Source organism: Cyrtonyx montezumae, unplaced genomic scaffold, assembly GCF_038088225.1.
Source record: "Cyrtonyx montezumae isolate F1298 unplaced genomic scaffold, pur_monq_1.0 scaffold_13, whole genome shotgun sequence".
NCBI classification, from domain to species: Eukaryota; Metazoa; Chordata; class Aves; order Galliformes; family Odontophoridae; genus Cyrtonyx; species Cyrtonyx montezumae.
In genome coordinates, this window is record NW_027071859.1 from 5,971,453 (window position 1) to 5,995,971 (window position 24,519).

Genomic DNA, 24,519 nt, shown 5'->3' on the forward strand with positions numbered 1-24,519 from the left:
AGGCTCTGTTTTGTGCCTTTGTTCTTTGCAGAATTGTGGTGGCTGCATACACCTCCAAGTCTAATCAGGGTCAAGTTGGTTTTCATCACATCATAATGAGGAAAAACTTTATCAGAGTTTCTCAGGTTGTTCAGCTGAGGATCTATGAAGAATGATCAGTGGAAGCCAGTTCAGATTGTGTCACTCATATGATCCAGATCATTTCCATCTCTGCAAGGCTTCTGCATAACCTCAGTATGCAGGCAGTTGAACTAGATGGCTGCAGATCTGGGGGCTTTAGCATCACAGCTGAAACACTTGGCTCTTGCCTCAGCTTGAAAAAGACTCTGTGCTCATCCCAGCATATGCCCATCCATATATGGTATAATATCTCGGAGTATTTGAGAGTTCCAGTGCACTGACTGAACCACAAGAGTACATTGGAGCATCCATTAATTTATCATCTGGTTTGTAAGGCACATAAAGCGCATCTCTGTTGTCTTTGTATTCTCCATTTCTTTAAACCTGGAATGTGTACAGGTGTTTGCAGTTAGTAACAAAGTGAGCGAAGGCAGGAGAGATGGTTTTTTTTTCCCCTTTGGAAATTTCTTCTGTTTCTGTTTTGTAGTTCACATATGTCTGATTCCAATGTGGGCATGGTGGTGATGAGTTGGCGTTTGGACTTGATGATCTTGGAGGTCTTTTCCAACCTTCGTGATTCTGAGAATGTTTTTCCTAGGATTTATTACAGTTCCTGTTGCTTAGATTAATCCCTGATGTGAGACCACATCACCAACCAATTCCAGGGTCTCATTTCTCCAGCTGTAGAGATTGTCACATCTTGGCAGCATGAAGTGAACACATCAGGGGCGCTGAGACTGCTTGGTGCAAGCTGAGCACCATTCTTAGCTGCATTTTAATGTGCTACAGTGATCCAGCTGGCAGAGTAGAGGGGCATAGCCCCCTCCCTGCCCCACTGCTGCCCCTCTGTTGATGCAGCCCAGGATGCTGTTGGCCTTCCAAGGCTTCAAGTGCACACAGCTGGCTCATGTCCAGCTTTTTGTCCATCAGAACCCCCAAGTCCATCTCTGCAGGACTGCTCTCAGTGAGTTCTTCTCCTAGTTTGTGCTCATACATGGGACTGCCCTGACCCAAACGCATCAACTTGGCCTTGATAAACTTCATTAGTTTCTCATGTGCCTACTTTTTGATCCTGTCCAAGTCCCTCAGTCCCACTGACTGTGTCATTGATAAAGATGATGAAGAGCACTGGTCCAGGACAGACCCCTGGGGGACACCACTCATCTCTGCCTTCGCCTGGACATAGAGCCATTGACCTCAGCTCTCTGGCTGCGGCCTTCCAACCAATTCCTTGTCCACCAAATAGTCCAGCCTTCAAACCCATATCTTTCCAATGTAGAGATAGGATGTGGTTGGGGACCACATCAGAGGCCTCACACAAGTCCAGACAGACAACAACACTTGCCCTTCCTTTGTCCACCAATGCCACCACTCCATCACAGAAGGCCACCAGGTGGGTCAGGCACAGGCTGCCCTTGGTGAAGCCATTCTGGCTGTCGTGGGTCACCTCCTCATCTCCTATGTGCCTTGACATCTCTTCTGGGAGGATCTCCTCCATGATCTTCCCCTATCCTTATATCCTATCCTATGGTCTTACATATATATACGGTATTTTTTGTTTTGCTTTGGTTTCTTTCCCCAAAACGTAGAGCAAAAGTGGATCAATTTATTTGAAGGTTAAGTCAGAAGGAATACTAACTTGATACATACACATGATTTTATTAGAAAGAGAAAACTTCTGCCATTTTGTAATCACATCCACATTCCTAATCATATGCATTAGAACCATAGAATCATGAAGGTAGGAAAGACCTCTTAGATCATCAGGTCCATCTGTCAGCCTATCTGCACCGTGCCCACATTTGGATGCTACTGTTCATGGAGCTTGCTGTAGCTGCCACTCTGAACTTCAGTGGAAGTCCGTGCTGACAAATGTATCTATATAGTTTTAAAACCCTTTTTCCTATGCTTCCTATTAATATTCTTAATAAGAGTTTAGTCATAATTGCGATTTGTACTAAATTATTAGTGCAAAACTGCCTCATTTCAGTTTTAATCCACTTATGGCAGATGTCACCGTGGCAGAATGGAAAAAGAAATGTCCTTTTGTTGTTTCCTCCTGCTAAAAACATGGAAATAACCTCAGTGTGACAGCTGCTTTGTTGGGAAGAAGGCTGAGCTGAAAGAGCAGGATTTTAATGCCTGAGCTCACTTTTTTTATGAATTAAAACTGAAAAGCAAACAAACCAAAGCAGCCCTCCTCAAATGCTGCTCTCACCCAGTGCACATCTCAGGGAGCCTTTATCTTTTCCACCCTCCTCATCCTCTGCTTTCAATGGGAAAGCATCCAGAGGGGCAGCAAACTCTGCGGATCCCGGGATTTCTGTATCTGTGTTTTGCAAGGAGCTTTATGTAGCTGGTAACATGCCACAGACAGAATGAGGTCAGAGAAAGTTTGTCCTAATAAGAGGGAAGTTCTGGGAGCAGAATCATAGCGATGGGCACTTGCAGCTTTGGAGCATTTTCACATTTAGGTATGTAATATTTAGTATTGCCATTTTGCTATTTTTCATCTCTCATAATGTATATTTCCAAATTAAAATCAGTGGTTTAACGGCATGTTTACATTTGATAGCATTGTCTTAAATGTGAGAGGGAAACATTCTGTGCACTTATTGAGTGAAACATTTACAGAGGGAAAATTTGAATGCAACCTTGCCTGTGTTTGTGACCTATGATGCAACAGAAGTCAGTGTTTCTCTGATCTTTACAGCCAATGAACCTTTCTAAATAAATGGAAACGATTACGTCTTCTCTATAAGATGAGGCCAAACCTGAAAAACGTTACATCTTTTTTGCTGATTGATTTTGTATTAATTTAGGAATAGGTTCTTTCCATTGTGATCCGTGTGCACGATTCTTCCATCAGCAGTTCCAGCCCTCAGCCCATTTAACGATGTGCGTTGGATGTCCTCAGTCTTCTTCTCCTAGGATCACTGATAATCTGTTCTTTGTGGTCCCTCGCTCTCTTCCTGCCTTTATTTTGTTCGTCCTTGTTTATCTTCACTGTCTCCAGTGCCATTGATTATCCTGTCCTTCAGTACGTGCATGACTGGGCACTTTCCAGCTTTTTGGTCAGAACTCCAGAAACCTTCCTCTACTGTCAGCTCTGTGTTGATGTATTTTGTATCTGTGTCATTGATGCTGTCCCTTGTTGTTTGTGTTTTTCAGTTCTGTAACCCAGAGTGATGTTTATTTGCTTGGCTAGCTTAATTTATCTTCTGACAACTTCCAATGTGCCTTTTTTCTCCTTTCTCGTCACATCCACATTGATCTGTCCAACATTTCCTTCTAGCTGTCCAGTCACCAATTCCACCTGAAAGTGACTGACCACTGTTCTTGTCCATTCTGACATTTTTCTTTGACACAGGTGTAGTACATTCATTTTCCTATATCATGCTTCTTAGACGTGTGTGACATCTAGAGATCCTAGAGCCTCTTTAGCCATAGTTCCATCCTCAGGAAGTTCCCATTCTGCAGGCACACTGGGGTGGGAGCTAGTGTCCTGGAGTTTGGTCATGGTTCCTGGCTTGACTTTGACCCTGTCCAACTGCCACTGACAGTCTCTAGGTGTGTTTTGAGAGCTAGCACAGGGCAGAAGTCATTCAGATCTTCTCCAGTAGGCACTGTGCATGTGACCATGCTATTTCAGAGCTCGACGTCATGAGCAGATCTTCATAGGTGTGGGTACGCCTGCACCATGCTTCATAATGCATCCTGTGATACCTTCTGTCTACCTACGTAATACCAAAATAGGTTTTCTTTCTAGAAAAGGACTAAAAATATCTCTTTGTTCAGAAACCAGGGAGGTCCTAGCTCACTTGTAGCTTTGCCCAGTGAACGTTTGACACTATCTCAAAACACAACGCAAGAGAGGAAGAAAGGATGAGGACAAGAGGATCTCTCTAGGATGAGAGGTCATGGCCTCATGTTGCGCCAGTGGAGGTTTACGTGGGATATTAGAAAAAAAAATCTTTTCCAAAAGAGTGATAAGGCTTTGGTAAGGTTAGGTTGACTAGGGTAGTGGTGGAATCACCGCCCCAGAGGTGTTCAGGAATGGTAGAGGTGTGGCACTGAGGGACGTGGTCAGTGGGGATGGGTTGGAGTTGGACTTGATTGTCATAGAAAGCTCTTCCTACCTGAATGATTCTAAGAGCTGTCCTAATGAGCTGGTCTAACAATTTCAAGCAAAAAGTCCTTTGTTTCAGCACTTACACTGGCACCTAGGTGCCTATAGGTATTTATTCTTAACCCATGGTTTAAAATCCTTTGGGCGCAACTCGGAATCTGTGGGGTGTGGGTTATGAGGAAGATGTATTAGGTGAGTGTGGAGAGTTTGATGGGGAGGAAGAAATGGTCGAAAGGCATCAGCAAGGAAAGAAATGGAAGATATATTCACTGCTCGTAAGTGAATATAATAGAAAATTCAAGATTGAGAGGAAAGTGTGTGAATAAAATATAAAAGAAATCTTGATTGTGGACCCAGGCTATGAAGGCTGTTTCTCTCTTGCTGTTGGCACACAACTAGAGTGGAATTCAGGTCCTGGAAACACTGCTGTGTGGGAATGGGCACCGAGACCTGCATCAGTACAGCTGTGCTTAATCCTGGCACTGCTTTATGGTGCCTGCTAACCTACTTCACTTGTGAAACCTCACCTCAGCTGCTTTCATCTCTTCTCCTTTCTCAAGTAGTACTTTTCAGCTTATTGTTTATGCTGCTGCTGAAGCCGTATTTCTCACTCAGTTCTTCCAAGATGGGTTTTCCAGTAACGTTTCTGCAGCCTTAGAGATGAGCATCCAGCATGCTGCTGGTGTTGGGCTGTGTTCTGTTTCCCTGTGATTTTCACCTCAGATATACATCCCGTCGTCTCTCCTGCCTACAAGAGCTAGAGGTAGTCTGAATAAATTAAAAGGTTGTTTGCAGTTTTCAGGCAGCATGGTGGTTCCCCCCTGACTTTAAGACGGATGACATCACTGTCTGAACAGTGTGCTGTAGGTCAGTCAGAAATATGGCTTTGATTCAGAAATTGCTGTGCTGAATTTCATTTCTCTATTATGCAGAGTGGCGATAATTATCCTTTTTGACCTTAGCATCTATTTAAATCAATCATGGGGGAAAGTAACGTGACAGAAAACAAGATATCCCTCTAGACCGTATCCTGGCAGCTCTTTCTCAAAGCTTTTTCCCTACAGAGCAGCCAGAGCAGCAGTGAGCAATTTTGTAAGGGTTTTCAAATTTGTGAGCCGTCATCTTAGAAATTTGCAGGGTTTTCTTGATGTAAATGTCAGGATTTCTAACAGATTTACTTGTATTTCCTTGTAGGTTTTCAGAACAGAAATGAATTTAAGACTCCATTTAAATGCCTCAGAAATTTATGGAGTCCCTTACAAAGCTGCAGAGCAGCACTCCAGTCATCAAACACTACACTTCTTCCCCAGGAGGAGCTCAGCTCACTCTATTTGTAGCCCAGTTAACTCTGTTTCTTGCTGCCTTTGACTACTATTTTGCATAGTGTCAGCCATCGTTGTGTCTGGTGGCTGTTGTTATAGGAAAAGCGTGAGTAAACAGACAGCACGATTACATTTTAATGCTTCTTTGAAGAATTCAGTCACAGCATTTGGTTAATTTAGGGACAAACAGATGAGATTTTATACTTAATACTGTCTTCTGGAAGCTAGATTAGGCTGCCGGGGAGGTGGTGGGGTCACCAATCCCGGAGGGAGCTATAGAGGTGTGGCACTGAATGTCATGGTCAGTGGGCATGGTGGGGTTGAGTTGGGGTTGGGGATCTTCGAGATCTTTTTCAACCTCATCAATTCTATGATTCTACGCATAGTTTTGAGTTTCTACTACCAGATTTATATTAATTTTTTTACACAAGTAGAGCAAGAAGGCCCCTTGGTGGTATCTGACTACTGTCTGAACCCAGGCCCGGTTAATGATGGATGTAGTACTGGGAGATACCAAAAAGTTTTCATGAAAGAGGTAGATATGGTAGATACTTACATCTGGTAGACATGAGGCAAAGGGCAGGATAATCTGAAATTTAACTCTTAAAGGAGTTTTTCTGAAAAATTGACTCCAGGCCTTAGAGGAGCTCGCAGTGAGGCTGCTGTGCCGCCATGAGCTGATCCAGTTCTGTTTTTGTCATGGCTAAAAAGAGAAGGAAGGGGAGTGTCAGCCTTGTGGTGCCAAGAGATGGCATTACAGCTTCTTTGCACCTGGGCTTTATAAGGTAAATAAGTATTTTTGTTGAAATGCATGGCTGAAGGTAGAAGCAATACCTTTGGGTTTCTGAATACATTATAAAACAATCATCTTGTACTCACGTAGACGGGGAATAAAAATAGTTGGCACATCTATATTGGGAACAGATCATGTCAGAGAATGGAAATTGGATGGCTCTGGGTGGGTGGGTGGCCTCAGGAAGGAGGGGGAAGCATTAATTTGAAATGCATTGACTCATAAAGCTTTTGACACTATCCCATATGGTATTTTCATAAATAAACTAGGTAAATGCGAACTGGTTGAAACTACTGTTAAGTGGGTGCAACACCAGTTGGAAAATCAGTCAGAGAAAGAAAACATCAATATTTTCCTACCGAAGAGGGAGCACGTGTCGGGTGGGATCCCACGGGGTCTGTGCCTTGTTTGGCGTTACTCGGTGTATTTCTTGACAGCCCGCATGATGAAATAGGGAACACGTGGACGTAAATTTCCCACTGACACTGTGGAAATTCTTCAGAGGGCAAGCTTCTAATTCAGAACGGCCCTGTAAATCAGTGGAGTGAAATGGATAAAGACAGCTTCAAGCGACAGAAAATGAAATAAGATGCGTGAATAAGAAGAGAATGGCTGACGAGACAGGCCTATTGTTGAGAAGTACCCGGGGAATTATGGTGGATTAGCAGCCAAATGCAAATGAACAGAATTACAGCAAAAAATAAGAGCTAGTAATGGGACTGGGGTTTGTAGCAATAGGAGAGCCATGGTGAGGGCTTGGTGAGATGCTCGTCTGTGTAAGGGAGCAACACCAAGCTGTAGTCATTCTGATCTCATTCAGTATAAGCAATACCTTGGTGTTTCACATGAGACAACTTCAGCAGGACAGCAAACATTCACTTTGTATTCATTAGCAGTACGGTCCCAGGGTGGTTTGGCTTGGAAGGGATCCTAATGCCCATCCAGTCCCAATCAGGGCCTCCTCCCAACAGCCCAGGCTGCTCAAAACCCATCCAACCTGACGTTTCAGGACTGGAGCACCTTCCCAATTTTCCTAATTTCCCTAATTTTTTTGCTTAAATTTATTTAGCATTTTCTGATCAGATTTATTATTAGTTTGGGCTACTGCTGAGCTGCATTTTGGCATATGAGTGATTCACTAAAAATAGAGACTCGAGAACAAGGAGCAGGACTGCATTTATCAAGGCCAGAGACTTCAACAAAACCCTAATCACCCTAATTTGCCAGGATGTAATCAACACCCACAGGAGGTCCTTGGGGTTCCACTACTGGTGACCAGGATCTGTGATGTACTTCCACAAGGTTGAAGGGGCATGGCAGGGCAGAGCCAGAGAGCCAGAAGTGATGGAGAGGGACAGAGCAGGGCCAGAACAAGTAGAGATTGCTCTGCTCTTAGTCAGCTGAAGGAATTAAGCTGCTTGGAGCATTTGTAGCATGGTGTTCATTCACCAACAGTACGGCATGGGTTTCCAAGGTGGGCTTGGTAGTGTAAGCTTGGTGGCTGGACTTGATAATCTTAACAGTCCTTTCTCACCTAAATGATTCTGCCATGAGTTCAGCCTCAAAACAGCAGAAGTACAGAGGCTGAGGGCTATGTACACTCACCCACCCGAATGTCAGAGATGTCAGCACTGTCTGGTCTGCTTACACACAGCAGCACTGCTGGGAGCATGGGGCAGCCCAGGGGCATAGTTAAGGAGATGTTGCTCCTTAACCGAGCCCAGCTTGAAGTTGTTTTTTGAGAAATAGGCACGTGTGCCATGATTGTGCTGTCTGTCAGTTGCACCGTCACGTGTCACTGCACACTGCTGCCTTGCTGCAAGTCACCGTGCTGCAGCTGCTCTGAATGGGCACTGATTGCTGTGCAGACATTCAGGAGATGATACACTGATGAAGTTTACAAAGAATTAAGCTCGTCTGTAGCTATCTCAGGCTTTCCCTGAGGAGCTGAACTCAGGAAGAGGCAAGCTCTGCAGAAATAAGAGTGGAAGGTACACGTCAGCAGAACTGAAATTTGCTTTCTTGGTGCAATCAGGAGGGCTGTGCTCTGAGAGATAATACAGAGTGCCTCCTGCAACAGGGCAGCATTCAGCCTAAGGTGCTAGGAGAGAGGGCTACGTGCTTTTTGTTTGAACCAGATTTGTAGCAGAGGGTTACCTGCACTAGCTTTGTATTTTGCTCTCTGAAAGCAACATGCATACCTGCACCATTTTACAGTCATAGAGTCATAGGACTGTTAACATTGGGCAAGACCTCCAAGATCATTGTGACCAACAGCCTCCCCACCATGCACACTCACAGAATCTGTAGGACCAAGTCCAGCTGTCAGCCCATTGCCACCACCCACAGGATGCCATGAATCCCTACGCTTCCTCCTGCCCACTGCATGTTGATGTTCTCCTTGATGAGAAGTTAGCTGTGTGTTGGAGTCGGCACCGCCTGCGAACGCAGTGACAAATCCTTCCAAGGGTGCATCTGTTTATTGTGGTGATGCATTTGTTGGGCGACAAAGCTGGGGGAGGGTCTGGAGTACCAGGGGAGGCTCAGGTTGGATGTAAGGAAATATTTCCCTGGAAGAGCAGTGATGCAGTGGCACAGCTGCTCACAGAGGTGGTGGGGTCAGCGTCCCTGGAGGTGCTCCAGAACCGTGGAGATGTGGCACTGAGGGACATGGGCAGTGGGCACAGTGGGATGGGCTGGCGTTGGGCTTGGGGATCTTAGAGGTCTTTTCCAACCTTATTGATTCTGTGATTCCATGACTTGTAAATGCAAATGAAAAAATCAGGGATGTGCTATGAACAGTGTTCAGGCTCATGTTAATTTAACCCTCTTTCTTTTTTCTTCCTTTCAAAAGCAGAAATGCTAATCATCATTAACGGTATGGCTATTTGGAGTTCAAAATGTGGTCATTTCTTCTGGGCTTTTTCTTTTCACAAGAGCACGTGCATGGAGTTGTAATGAATAAGGTCTCAGAATCTCAATTCTCACGGCTGCAGCAATGTGCCAGCCATAGTGCACATCTAAAATAAAGCTTTTCAGCACTTGGCTGTAGTCAGCCCTCACAAAGTGTGGATTGCTTAAGAATTCCTCTGTGCAGTGGTTAATGTGAAGTCTCTTTCTTGTTACAAACCCATTATTACAGAGGTTGCTCACTGCCCAGAGGGGGTAATGTGGGTAATTCCACTTTCCTCCTTTTTATGAGGTCTCACTCTGCTTCTGGCAGACTCCTCTGACATGTTGCTGCATGTAGCAGAGAAGAAAAGAGTCCGTATGTCTGGAGAACAAGAATTCTGCTTTCATAGCATCTGAATATCAATGCTGAAAGCAATAAATACCACGTTTATAAAGCTTAGAGACAAATAATTCTTGCACGTGTGTGGAGAAGGAATTAACTGCGGTTTGTAAGTTGAAAGAGCAGCTTAAATACCTGACACAGAAGTGAAGAATGGAATGTCTTGTACACTTCTATTCTGGGAAGAAATGCCTGTTATGTTCAGATAACAGCAGCACGCTGGTGGGACAGCAGGTTGGGTCTGCAGGCATTGCTCACCTGCCTGTGGGGAAGCTCCAGCGTAGGAAAATTGCTGTTGACTTTGTGAGCAATGCATGGGACTAAAGAAATAACCATTTTGCTGTATTCTGTCAGAGGTTCTGAGATGCTGCTGTTGTGGTGGCAAGCATCACATACTCATTGGGCCACACGCAGCTGTCCATGAGAGATTAATTGCAACAGACATTTCTTGTGCTCAGTCTCTGTTCATAAGATTATTCAGAAAGGTAATGGGTTTATTTATTTATTTGTGTGCTCAAAACAACACTAAAGACCATATCACCTAAGGAACCCCTGACGGGTGGTAGCCCATAAACCCTTGACAGTAGTTCTCTGGTACCAGCCACTACATCTTTTTGTTTTCTACCACGTTCCTTTTGACTTTGCTAGGCCTTCTGTTGCATGAGAGAAAGAAAAGAAGCTGGGTGCTTCCAGTTCCCATTCCAGACACTAGCAGAGCTGCAGCCCTGCAGGGTCTGGCTTAACCTGGGGCTGGCAGCAATTCAGTAGGGTGAGCTCTGCTCAGAGGCCAGGAGGCAACACCTTGCTCAGTTTTGATTCTGCAGCAAGTTCCAAAGCGGCTTCATGAAGACCACCGATAACCATGTGTGCTGCACCCTGAGACACCCAAATGGTTCCCTGTTCTAATCTCTAACTGCACAAGGTATCCTTTTCATGTGACTCATATTTGCCCTTTTAATTACTCATCTATTTGTTTTAATTTTTAACTGCTTTAATTTTTAACTGTTTGTTTCAATGTTTAACTGTTTAGTTTCGTTAAAACCCATCAATTACTTGCTTTGTATTCACCTTGTGTTTTGTTTGCTCTTTTTGCCTCCACCATCACCAGGTTGCAGTGCAAGGCGGACGCTGCTGGCCGATTAGCTGATGAGCATGCCCTGATTGCAACCTATGTGAGCCGGCTGCAGCGCGGGGCACGGTTAGTGCTAGGAGAGCATCTCATTTCCACCTTCAGGTTTTTCACAGCTAGCTTACGGCCATTCTGCCCACTTTGTGCTTTAACTTGAATTGCTTTTCCTTCTCTCTGTTGGTTATCCCTCTGCTCCCCACGTGCAGCCATAGATAATGTCCCTCCTCCTTGCACCTGTTGTTGTCCTGGGCTAAACGTGTCAGTCTCACTGATGTGATCTATGAAGCATCATGGCTTCACCAAAGGAAAGTCATGCCTGACCCACCTGGTAGCCTTCTGTGATGGGGTGATGGCCTTTGACGTGGTCCCACGCCTCTTCACAGGGGAGACGTGGATTTGAAGGCTGCACTATTCGGTGGATAAAGAATTGCTTGGAAGGTCACAGCCTGAGGGTTGCTGTCAATGGCTCTGTGTCCAGGAGGAGGCAGAGATGAGTGGTGTCTCCCAGAGGTCTGTCTTGGAACCGGTGCTCTTCGGCATCTTTATCAATGGCATAGATGATGGGATCGAGTGCACTCAGCAGTTTGCAGATGACACTGAGCTGAGCGGTGCAGCTGATGGAAGAGAGGGAGGGGAGTGCCATCCAGACAGACCTGGGCAGGTTCGAAAAGTGGGCACACTTGAACTCCATCCCTGGTGATGCCCAATAGGATCCTGGGCAGCCTAATCTGGTGGGGGCACCCAGCCAACCCAACCATTCTGTGCTTCTATGGTTCTTTCTGTGCCCTTCCAAGGAAAGCTAATGCTTTGAAGAATTCATTTCATTTTTTTCAACTTTAGTATTTGTGCACATTCATTTTTCATATCTGCTTAGAAAAGTTTTACCCTAAAGCCCCAAAGCCAAGTACTCTCATTTCATCACAGGACATAGCCAGAGGGCTTCCATATTCCACTTTTGGACCTGATTAAATTTTGTCTTTGCAGAGACACAGTTATTGTGCTGGAAGGGAATAGGAGGTTTAGTGATGGGGCTCTTTCCACGTTGTCATCCTCTGGATAACATTTTTTAGTCTTATTTCATCGCTCTGCCATGTAGAAATTTGTATGCAATTGCCATATTAATGGAGTGCATTCTGCCTTTCCAGATCTCTGGAGAAAGTCAGTTTGTGTCTTGACAGTGAGTCACTGTTGTCTGCTGAACTGAAAGCCCATAATATTGTTCACATGACAATAAACTGAAGGAATTACTGCAATCACCAGATTTAAGATACAGAAAAGTTACTGCATCTTGCAGAGTACAGCGGTGAAATACTGGACGTGGCTAATAGCTGCTGTGTTGCAACCCATTGCAGTCAAGGGTTTCAGTCATTTAGGTCTTTAAATTAAAGAAATGCTTTTGGTGTGGTTACCAGAGTAACGGTGCACTCCTTGAAGGAGCCAAATGCGAAGAAAATAATTTGAATCCCACTCTCTTTGTGCAAGGGAGTGTTCCAAGTCAGCACGAGAGAATCCTTACCCACATTCCTGATGAAATATATACTCCATTGTCACTTCTTTTGATCTTTTTTTTTCCCTTTTTTGGCCAAAAGAAGTTCAAGTGCAAGTGTCTCAGTCTTGACACGCTGCAGTGACCATCACACACCTTCTCTCAACAAATTAAGAATAATTTAATTCACCAAAGTCCTCCAACCAAAAAAATCCATCCATGCTGCATAAGGCTTAGAGCAAACAGAGCTTGTCATTCATTTTACAAAAATATATTTTTCCTTTTTTCATTATTTTTTTTTACCCTACTCTTCCGTTGTCTTTATGCATCCAGTATTCTGCATTTCCTGCAGAGTAGCTGGCCACCAGATCTGTGTGTTATACCTGTGGTCAGTTGACCTAGGAGGACAGATGGCTGGTTAGCTGCTCAGATGGTTTGATTTCATTTCCTTTAAAATCCTGACCCTGAAACTGCAATTCTCTGCAGCACTGCTGACTTTAAGGCAGAGTGCAAGAAGAAAATCATTTTCCTTGATGATCTTCTGTCCCCAAGATCTTTACTCTTGGGCCACCGTTGGAATCATAGAGTCATACATTCGCTGATGTTGGAAGACATCTTCAAGATCCCAAAGTCCAACCATCAGCCTAGTGCACCACGTGCCACCGCCACTTGGGTTGGAGTAATCACAGATATGTATACAGACATATGAGGAGAAGGAATCCCTGAGAGCAGCCCTGCAGACGAGGGCCTGGGGGTCTTGGTGGATGAAAAACTGAACACAAGCCAGCAGTGTGAGCTTGCAGCCAATGGTATCCTTGGATCCATCAGAAGAGGGGTGGCAGCAGGGACAGGGAGGTGACTGTCCCTCTCTGCTCTGCCCTTGTGAGGCCCCATATGGAGTACTGTGTCCTGGTCTGGGGCCCCCAGTACAGGAAGGATGTGGAGCTTTTGGAGAGGTTGCAGAGGAGGACCACGCAGATGATCAGAGGGCTGCAGCACCTCCCCTACAAAGACAGGGTGAGGAAGCTGAGCTTGTTCAGCGTGGAGAAGAGAAGGCTGTGGGGAAACCTCATTTCAGCCTTTCAGTATTTAAAATGGTTTTATAACAAGGAGAGGAATCAACTTTTTACTCAGGTAAACAGTAAGACAAGGGGGAATGGTTTTAAGCTCAAGAAAGGAAGGGTTAGATTGGATGTCAGGGGAAAGTTCTTTACAGAGAGAGTGGTGAGGTGCTGGTGCAGGCTGCCCAGAGAGACTGTGGATGCGTCATCCCTGGAGGTGTTCAAGGCCAGGTTGGATGGAACCCTGGGCAGCCTGGTCTAGTACCAAATCTGGAGGCTGGTGGCCCTGCCTGTGGAAGGAGGGTGGGAACTTGATCCTTGGGGTCTCTTCCAACCCAAGCCATTCTGTGATTCTGTGAAACCATGTCCCTTAGTGCCATGTCCACACATCTCTTAGGTACCTCCAAGGACCCCACCCTTGCCCTGGGCAACCCCCTCCAGTGGCTCACTACCCTCTGCATGGAGAAATTCTCCACAAGATCCAACCTAAGCCTTCTCTGGTACAACTTGGGACCTAGTTCATCCTGGTTTACCCTTTGCACCTTCAACTCATTGCTGGAAGAATAAACTAAGACTTGTTTGCTGCCCTCTGCCACATCTCTGCATCATGAATTCCTGAGATCACCAGGCTGCCACCATGCCCTCTCATTCCTTTACCCATCCATCAGTCCTAGACAATAATTTGGGCTCATTTCTGTGTGAGTGTTTGGCAACAGAGCGTGGACGTGCCTTCACTGGACCTCTCTATCTGCTTTGCCAGGATGTCATCAATGGGCTACGGCTTCTAAGGGCTGGTGGGAGATCTCACAGCTTGACTGTCAGTGCTCTGCAGCAGGCATGAGGCTGTCAAAATGGACCAGTTTGGCACAACACTTTTAGGACATGGAAATCTCCAGCATTACCAGTGCTTCTGCTCTAAAAGCAAATGCAAAATGCTTTTTTTTAATTTTTTTTATTACAACTTTTCTCCAAGAAAGTAAGAAATTGTCAATAGTTATTTCCTAATTCACTTATGTATAAATAGATAATTGTTCCAGGAACTGAGAGAGTAATTAGGAGAGTAATTAGCAGATGATGGAAAAGGTGGAAGGGATGAAATGGTCTGTGTTCCTGTAAATGAGGAAAACTCAACCAGGCTAAATTACAGAGGAAATATGACCAAAACCGATATGAAATTCAGAAAGTGGAATGGGAAAAATTGTTCTTCTACCAAAGAGTCAGAAAATGAGTGTGAGGACCTATAAGGAGATCATCAAGCCTGGAGTGAAGGCTCTGTTTTCCTTCTCTTAATTCTGAGACTCCAGAAGAGTCTTAGAAGAGTTCAATTTGTTCAATTTGGCATTATAAAAACATATCTGTGTTTTTATATTAATGTGATTTATACAATGTAGATGCGGTTCTTTAAACGTCAACATAAATCTGTGAAATTGAGCTTAAACAAATGTAAATTGTCTCATAAAGCAGTAAATAGGGACTGAAAGGAGCTGTTGTTGGGCATTAGATATGTATCTGTGTGTTCTGTTTTCTGCTGTGCGGTTACAAATGCACACAGGTACGGCTCCGCCTTATTTATGGCCATGAGGGGTTGGTAAATCCCACATCAAACACTGGGAGCAGCCTTGGGAAGGCTGTGCTGAAGCACAAACCACACTGCTCATTTCCATGCTAATGCTGGTTTTCAGCTAACGATGTTTTGGTTTACATAACTAATTGGCTGGCTCCCTGTTAAAGGGAGGCTGCTGAAAACCTTTGCGCAGCAGTGAGGCAGCGAGCGACTGCTGGGTTGTTCAGCCTGATGCTGCCCAAGGTGCAAGGGCCACATCTCCCATGACCACATCCTGTGGGGTGTTGTCAGCCTAATCACAGTGCTGGCATTTGGTTCCTGTTGTTCGGTGGCTGGCTGCCCTGAGGCCAGGAGCTTCCCTCTAGGCCTCTTCCAACCCTACTGATTCTATGATTCTGTTTAGGGATGTGGTTTAATTGGGCATGGCAGTGAAGGGTTGTTGGTTGGGCTTGATGATCTCAGAGATCTTTTCCAACCCTAACAATTATATGATTCTAAGATTATGATTAGTTTATTAATTATGGAAAATCAATTATTTTTATCACTGAAATCCAGAGTGTATGAATCATGGAGGAAACGCTGAGAGACACGAAGTCTCAAAGGCAACCCCCACTTGGAAGAGGGATGACAAAGAGCATGTTGTAGGCAGTTCACGTCACCTCTCTTTGCTGTGAGCGCATCCCAGCAGTGTCCTGTTCCCGTGAAGCTAACATTTGTCCTTGTCCCCACAGTGTGCTGGACAGCCCAGGCCGGCTGGATGAGGAGCACCGCCTGATTGCCCGCTACGCAGCCAGGCTGGCTGCTGAGGCCAGCAACACGGTGAGTAAACACACCAGCCCCACTCTGTGTTCCTCTGCATTGCTTGGTGTGCAGTGCAGGAGGTGTTTGTCAGAGCTTAATTAGTAGCTTGTTCAAGATCTTCATCGATGACCTGAATGAAGGGATAGAATGTAGCCTTAGCGAGTTTGCTGATGATACAAAGCTGGGAGGAGTGGCTAACACACCAGAAGGCTGTGCTGCCATCCAGTGAGACCTAAACAGGGTGCGAGTTGGGCAGAGAGGAGCTTGATGGGGCTCAGGAAGGGCAAGTGTCAAGTCCTACACCTGGGAAGGAATAACCACATCCATCAGTGCAAGTTAGACACTGAGTTCTGGAGAGGAACTCTACAGAGAAGGACCTGGGGGTCCTGGTTGACCAGTGGTTGGCCAATGGTTGACCAATGGTAAACCAGCAGTTGACCTTGTTGACCACCATGAGCCAGGTCAGTGGAGATGAGAAAGTGCACAGAGCAGTTCTGCCTGTCTGTAGAAGAGGAAAGTGTGCAGGTACCTAACGTAAAGAAATTGTGGAGCAAATGTCATGAAATGTGTTTATGCATAGAGAAAGAACCTGAAAGATAGAAAGGGAATCATTTGTATGTTTACAACTATGCTAAGTCAGTGTCTTCTTCATCTTTTTATTACATCTTGCTGTAAAATTTTGCTGAATCACTTTCACTCTTGTTGATGGTGGAAGAATTCTTACTCTTGATTTTTTTTTTGGTCGTACTAATGGAAACTAAAGTGTCACAATATGGGACTGAAAGATCCCAATCTTTTAAAAATCTGAGGGTCACCTCAACCTGTCTGTGTGTACTTCATAGGTCAGAAATGAGGCAGCTTCTTTGGATGTAAAGGAGGCAACCTTTAGATCTTGTGGAGACTTTTCAAAGGCCTTTGACAAACTGCTTCTTCATTCCATCATTCTATCATTCCATCAATCCATTCCATCATTCCCTGCATTATTTAGTAGACTGATGACAATGCATCACCCGGGACTGACGTGTGGGGGAGAAAGAAGAGTGTAAGAGTAATGGTAGGGTGTTTGCTTTGTGCCCAGAGCTTAATAGCATGGAACCTAAGGTTCCTTACTAGGTCCAGGTCCAGCGTTTTATTCATAGTCAGAAACTACTAACAGCCACAAGGGATTCTTCATAGTTTGAAGAATTCAGATTTTTAGGTCCTCTTTCAAATGCTCTCTGCATCATGACAACTTCTGATCATTTCTTGCCAATGAGGGAACTCCGTGGAGGAGCATCCTGGGGAGGGTTCATGGCATGGGGCATGGAATGGCTGAGATTTTCCATCTGCATTCCTTTCTTTTAAGATTCATCTTATAACATCAAAGCAAAGAGGTGGGAGCAAGTTGGAGGCTGGGAAATAATGACAACCCAATCCAACAGCCATTCATTGATTTTACGGCTGCCAGCTTTACAGGCATGATCCAGTAGGACACACAGGCAAGGGTCTGATGATATACATAGAGGAAAGAAACAGTGCGACAGCATAAAAATATCACAGAAAAAGAGCTGCAGAATCCTTGTAAGCTGAAACTGCAGATTCTTAATGATAGAAAAGAAGTTCTGACCCCTGATTACATGACGATAACGTAGGACAGGTATATAAAAGTGGGAGATTTCAGCTACTCACATAGAGACTTAATCAGAGCCTTTCCAGAGGGAGAGGGAAAAGCTCATTTGGGTCCAATAAATGACATTTCTGTGGACAACTTGTTTTATCATCTGCAAAAAGTACCTCTGGGATTTGGTCCTGAGTGGTGCACCAGGATGAGAGCATGCAGTGTTGGCAGGGTCCACTGGTCGGTAGGAGCAACCATCACACATGTGGATTTAGCAGCAGGAGGGAGATCACCAAGTAAATGCAGGATGCAGATACTCATATAAGGGGAGCTATATAAAAATGAAGCAATCAGAAAAAAAAACCTGAAATGAGTAGTCTGAAAAACAGGAAATCTATAAGCTGCATGGAAACTGTTCAAAATGCTCTATTTGAAGACCAGGAAAGCAGCAAAAAGAAAACAAAACCATATAAGAAGTTCTCTTTCTGGGTTAATAAGAAAGCTAAGGGGATGTCCTAAGGTTGGCATTTAGGAAATGGACAACTTGCCCAAATGAAAAGAACAAGAAGCCCATAAATGTGACTGTTTAAATGTTAACCAGAAACTCAGAGATGGGAAGGGAATTGGAATAGCACTTTCCAAAGGTGGCTGAAGTTCATAGCAGAAAGATTTTCAGTACTGTCAAAGGTAGGGTACTAACCAGGGAGTCAGCAAGGCTCTTTGAAAACCAAGATATTTAAGAGCAGTCAGGGATGGTAAGACCAAAGCAAGGAGTTGTTTGCATCAGTTTTTACTGCTGAAGATCATGTAAGTTATTCTCTATAACAGATAAGTACAGCAGAGTATTCAGAGGACAACACAAATCTACACCCATTCAGAGATCCGGTGAAAGCAACACAGTCATTGATTGTGACAAAAAGCAAGAGGCAGGAGTTGCAAGAAGGAAATTCCAATGATGTATTTAAGAAAAACATTTCACCATGATGATGGGCAGATACTGGGAGAGGTTGCCCATTGGAGAGGTGAAATCTTTATCCTTGGAGAAGGTCGGAGCTCATCTGGAAGAGGTCTCCAGCAGCATGCTATGAATTGGGCTAGAAACCTCCAGAGATCCTTTCTCACTTGAATTTCTGTATGAATGTGAATCTTAATGTAAGTACAGGATGGAACCAAAGTGCCATAAAAGAGCTGTGGAGTATTTGGAGACTTTAATACCAAGACAGACCAGTATCTGCTGGGAATACTGGAGATACACTGATATGAACAAAAGTGTTCCTTGATGTCCTCTCCAGTCCTACTTCTCTGACGTAATACACTTTTTTAACATTGACTGCTAGAAATTAAGAGGGCTCCAGATGCAGAGGCTGTTCATAGTGAAACAGCCTGAGGCATGGTTGCTTATTCTTCTCTTTGAAGTGGCTGACAGTGATCGCTTCTGGAAATTGTACAGTGGACGACGCGGTGATGGATCTGACCCAGTCCATCAGCTTCTGCTTTTTCTCAAATTAGATAAAATGTTAAAGCTGCCTTCTGCAGGCTAGTTACTATAATAAATGTCACTTGTAATATGAATACAAATACATTCCATTAATGTTTTTTAGGGAAACAGTCTTTGCTTGAAGTCTTACTGGGCCAAAATAATTTGAGGCGGATCTCAGAGTTAATTCTTGAAATCTGAGTCTGTTTCCTCTTAAAGAAAAATGAACAGGCTGAGAGGAGAATAAAGGAGAATGCATCATCTGTCACCCAATACATGTAATTTACTTACTCACTAGTGCAGCAGAGGCTCATGGCATGCAACCAGTGCAATTACTCCCTGGTAGGCAGCAGTCCAGTCTGTGTTCACTCAGAAGAAGCTTTGACTGGGTTGCTCTTGTTTTCTTCAAGCCAGTCTTCAGAGGACAGACTCATTTTTATTGAGTTCAAGTCACTCAGGGCTATGCTTGGGCTTGTCAGTTTGGTCAAGCAGAGTGCTGTGCATTGAAGTAGCTGTTGGCTGGCCACAGACCGAGGAGGTGGAAAGCAAAAGAGGGAAAAGCAGAAGGTGATGAGGGGAATAAAGTGAAAAAATCAACAGAAAGAACACCAAACTGTACTTAAATCGCTTCTTCCAGAGTCAGGTGGGAATTAAGGAAAGGTTCTGCCCCAAAGAGTGGTGGGCATGGCAAAGCTCTCAGGGCAGTGAGCACAGTCCCAAGCTGCCAGAGCTCAGGGAGCATGGGGACATTACTCTTAGGCATGGAGTTTGGGTTTGGATGGTGCTGTGTGAAGACACGATTGGACTCAGTGGTCCATGGGGGATCACCAGTGTGATCAGGGCTCTGCTGACCTCACTGCTAAGAAAAGCACGAGCACCTAATAAATAGGAGAAAATACTCAATTATGGATGAGTGGCTAACTAGGTTGAGTTATGTGGATGAGTTAGCAATAATTAGGTTCTTGCCTACGCTGCTCTTTTTTGAAAACAGTGTGTGGTTGCCTTCTTCCCTTAACATTGAGCACTACTGAAAGCCTGTCATCATCTCATCTCATTAAAGCTACTGCACCTACAACCTAAATAACATTTGTAATATTCTCTTTAACTAATCCTTCTTCTTTCAGGCATTAGGTAATGTTTCATACATGTTTTATTTAAATAAGAACAAGTAAATCAGATTTGCTGCCGTACATCTTTTCAGGATAACTCTGCAGCTTCATTCTTGGATCTTCTCCTGCACACAGGAGTTACACGGGCCATTTTTTGTTGATTCTTCTTCTCTGTCTTGATTATAAAGAACACTGTGATACTGCAGGGATGAAGAGGTGAAATACTGCTCCAGACTTCCATCACACAGTGCACTCCTTACAGCAGGGAATGGGAAGCTGTTGCCCACGGGAAGCTTTAGTGGGTTTTGACAGGCTCTTCCAAATCCAGCTGATGGAGGAGTGCAGCTGCTTGCCAAACTGCCTTTTTTTGGAACTTGATTAAAAAGTGTCATTAAATCCTCCGCTTCCGCCCCAAAAAGTATTTTGTAGTTCCTTATGGTGAACCCCAGTCTAACTCGGAGGTCCAGCATGGCGTCTCTCAAGCTTAATGCTCTACCATATGAAAACTGAAGCACAACACTAGAGGGTTTCACTGTTCCAGATATGAAGGATTTGGAGTAGGTTTTATAATCATCCTCTTATAGATTTCATTGCTGGGAGAGGATAGAGCTTGCCATTTGGGTGATCCTCAGAACTTTCAGTGTTTCGGCACTCATGCTGAGCACCAGAAAAGCAGAAAATAATGGCAGTTATACTTTCAGCCATGTTGGAGATTTTGCATAGCTTTGAAACTTTTTTAATTTAACATGTTACTTATTATAATAGCGTTCTTCAGCTTAAAAAGCAAAAGCTTTGGCTTTGGTCTCGCTGCTGTTTGGTGTAAAACTGGAGTCCTATGTTATGGTTCACTGTATCAAAAGACTTTTTACTTTTCAAGCCCAACCATACTTCAGAGTCCTCTTACCCTGAATGAACTCCTCAAGTTGTTCCTGCGTTGATCTGCAGGCATCAGGATTTGGCTGTATTGTATTATTGCCTTAGGAACCTGTGTTCAAAAATGGCAAACCATGTTCAGCAGGGCCAAGAAAAAATCTCCATGTCGCTTCTATGCCATAACAGTTGGAGTTATTATCTTTACAAGATTTTCACTCCTCACCAACAAGGAAAGCCACAAAGGGCAGGTTTCCTTTCCCATGCTCTGGAGGAATTCATTCATTGAAGAAGTACAAGCTGTCCAGCCTGAAACCCAAAACAGTATTTGCACCTTTGGGTGACGATGGGCATGGTGGTGGTCAGTCAGCAATTGGGCTTGATGATCTTGGAGGTCTCTTCCAACCTCAGTGATCCTAAGAGTGAGCATGGTGGGGATGGGTTGATGGCTATACTTGGTGATCCTAGAGGTCAAACCTTTTCCAACATTAATGATTTCATGATTCTATGATATCTCATATTTCCAAATTATCTCCTACTAGTAGTAATTAGAAAGTTTTCTCTCCCCATGCAATTTGCTTCATTCAGGAGAACAACATCCTGTGTTTGCTGCAGAAGATGAGCCGAGCTTCATTAAGCTGTGTACTCCACAAAGCAGTCTGCAGTCTTGATAAAAGTAATGGCAAACTTTTTCAAGTCTGCACATCTCTTGCAAACTCTTTCCTTATGACCCTGTATTTTTCTTTATGGGCTGCAGCAGCAAGGTACTTGCCTGTAACAGAGGAAACAGTTGCAACTCTCAAGTAGGTTGTAAAGCAGTTTGGAGGATTATTGATCAATGATGACTCAAGGAAAGATGACTCAAGGAAAGATTCAGACTACTCATCCTGCAAGCAGAGTAACTGATATGACATTTTCATTTCAGACATTTTCAATTCTTGAGCTACTGCTGGAAAAGTCACCCAAAAATGCAACCTGAACACAAATACTTTTTCCCACCAAAGAAAGAAATGGAAAAAAAAAATTGAAGATCGCAGCTTAAATTAGTTCTTTGTTAATAACATTGCAACAGTCAGGGATTTCTTTCTATGAAATAATATGGTTTTCCTTATAGACATTTGCAGGTTTATAAAACAATCTGAAAGAAGAGCAGTAACAAGAATGATAAAGGGGAAAAAAGGAAGAGTGAAGAGAAAACCTCATCAAAGAGCATGAGAAGTGATGGGAGCAGAAAAATGTCTGGTAGTCAGATTTTTCCAGCTTGAAAGGAAAGTTAGAAATGAATCAAAACAGGAGAGATAGGAGGTTGTTTATTCAGCATCCATCCCGTTCACAAGCCTTAAAATAGAGATCTCTAATCTCTTCAGATTTGATAGAAAAATGAGTTATAGGATATCTGAGGGTGTTTTAGAGGAAGATTGACTTATTTTTAGGGGAAAAAATGTTCTGAGACATTCCTGTTTACAGCACTGCTGTGTTTGGGAGTAACAGGTACACTCCACTGTAGCTTTGTTCAGCTTTGGGCAGACATATAGCCATGTAACTTAAGAAAAAAACAATGCATTGGAGTCCACACCAGACAGAGTACATCGAAAGCATTTGTGCCAATCTGTAAATTCATCTACTGATAAAAACGATTTTCCTGAATCCTAACTTAATTATTCCTTGCTTGGTTTGCATTCTCCTGCCTCAGGGGACATCAAGGATAATATACAGCTTTCCTCTTGGCAGTAAGCATTGTGTATTTCAGATTTTTTATGTTGTCTCCTCTTATTCATTTGTTCTTTCCCATCTTTCAGTCCTTGCATAATGTCTTTGTCTCCAGCGATGGAGCATCCGCCACATCTCTGGGCAACTTGTTCCAGTGCTGTGCTCAATCCTTTTACCCCCAGCTTGTATCGACAGTGGGGTGAACCAGGTGCCAACTTTGCACTTGGCTTTGTTGGACCACATGAGGTCTTCCTGGGCCCACTGCTCAGCCTGTCTAGGTTTCCCTGGATGGCATCCCGTCCTTCTGGTGTGTTGACCGCACCCCACAGCTTGGTGTCAGCTGTAAACTGCTGAGGCTGCACTCGACTCCACTGTTGATGTCACTGATGAAGATATCAAAGAGCACCAGTCCCAGTACTGACCCCTGAGGGACACCACACGTCACTGATCTCTGTTCAGACATGGAGCCATCGACCACTGCTCTCTGGGAACAATCTCACAACCAGTTCCTCATCCACTGAACAGTCTACCCATCTAATCTTTTCAATTTGGAGAGGAGGATACTGTGGGATACCATGTTAAAGGTCTTACTGTAATTCAGACAAATGACATCAGTGGCTCTTCCCTTGTTCATTGATGCAGTGACACCATCATAGAAGGCCACTAGGTCAGTCAAGCAGGATTTGCCCATGGTGAAGCCATGCTGGTTTCCTCCCTGCCTTCTATGTGCCTTAGCACAACTTCCAGGAAGATCTGCTCCATCATCTTCCCTGGCGCAGAGGTGAGGCTGACAGGTCAGTAGTTCCCAGCACCATCCTTTCTACCTGTCTTAAAAATGGGTGTGATGTTGCCTTTTTTCCAGTCACCAGGGGCTTTATGTGACTGCTGTGACTTTTCAAATACTGAGAGTGGCTTGGTGACTACATCAGCCAGTTCCCTCAGGACTCCCGAGATGCATCTCATCAATTATGTGATGGTGTGGCTCTGCAAAAGTGTAACATTACTGGCTCTGTTTTGCTAACCACTTGCATTTGCAGGTCCTTTTTTTGCAAAACTGCTGCATTCAGGTGTCAATGCAGTTGACATGTTTGAAGTAAATATGTGCATTTGCACTCTTCTTAATAGAACACAACCTACTTTTTTCAACCACTTCTAGAATTTCTCATATAATTTGGTATTTTAGTCTTGTCCTCAAGAGTTCTGCCTACTTGTCACAGTGAGGTACAGTCTGCAAATGTGAAGCAAATGCTTTATCAAATGGCAGTGGATTCGAGAGCAAAGGGAGTGTCAGCAGCATTGCAGTGAAAATGCAGGATGTTAATGGTTCCTCTCCTATTTGTATTTGATTTGATTGTCACAGTGTAAGGAAAGTAACATGATTTCTTCTTTAAAACTCCACATAAACCGTGTCAGCAACAAAAACAAAACTAGCAAGTGGGACTCTTAGATTTAGTGGGAATGGTAACAAGTTGATGGTTGGGGTTGATGATCTTAGAGGGCTCTTCCAACTTTAACAGTTCTATGAATCTATGATTCCCTCTTAAAAGATCCTTTTGAATCTCAGCAGCTCTGCAATTTGGAGTTACCTTTAAACTTTGAACTGACCCTTGGAAGCAACAGAACAAACAAGAAAGCGTTGAGCTGTTGTGCAAAATATCCACTGTGAGGTTTCCAAATGACCTTTCGACGTGTGGTGATCGAGCGAGCAGCTTGGGCTAAGTTCCTCTGCAGTGCTCTTTTCTTTTGGGAACTTGAGCACTTTAGGTCATGAGGATGACTTCAAGCTTTGTGCAGGATTCCTAAAGAAAGAGGTTGAGAATGAAATTGTTTAATTATAGGCAGCCACCTAGTTTGCAGCAAAATCAAGTGTTTCAGGGGAAGGCCAAGAGGCTGCAAGTGGAGCAGGCCTGTGCTTGTCTTGATGGCAGCAGGATATGGAGAGACCATGGGGATCAGTTTTGAGACTGTTTGAGGACTGTGTCTCCCTTTTGTCCTGGTTCAATCACTTTCCACCCGTTCATTCCTCAGGAGTAGAGATCTACACCCAGCTCTTCCATCC

The 24,519-nt window shown here is 44.1% G+C and overlaps 1 protein-coding gene across 16 annotated transcripts in view; it reads left to right on the plus strand.

Moving 5' to 3' along the window:
* The window catches only part of DTNB (dystrobrevin beta), a 130,999-nt gene that overhangs the window by 61,770 nt on the left and 44,710 nt on the right, over window positions 1-24,519 (plus strand). For 13 of the 16 annotated variants that reach the window (XR_010621871.1, XR_010621873.1, XR_010621872.1 and 10 more), the window contains 2 exons: window positions 10,765-10,854; window positions 15,628-15,715. Coding sequence is in view for 11 of the 16 variants with exons in the window: in XM_065730566.1 (XP_065586638.1) it covers window positions 10,765-10,854; window positions 15,628-15,715 (178 nt within the window). In the remaining 5 variants the exon portion in view is untranslated. Of the gene's footprint in view, window positions 1-5,443; window positions 7,480-10,764; window positions 10,855-15,627; window positions 15,716-24,519 lie in introns of those variants that run through there. The other 3 variants (XM_065730571.1, XM_065730572.1, XM_065730577.1) reach the window with 2 other exon arrangements.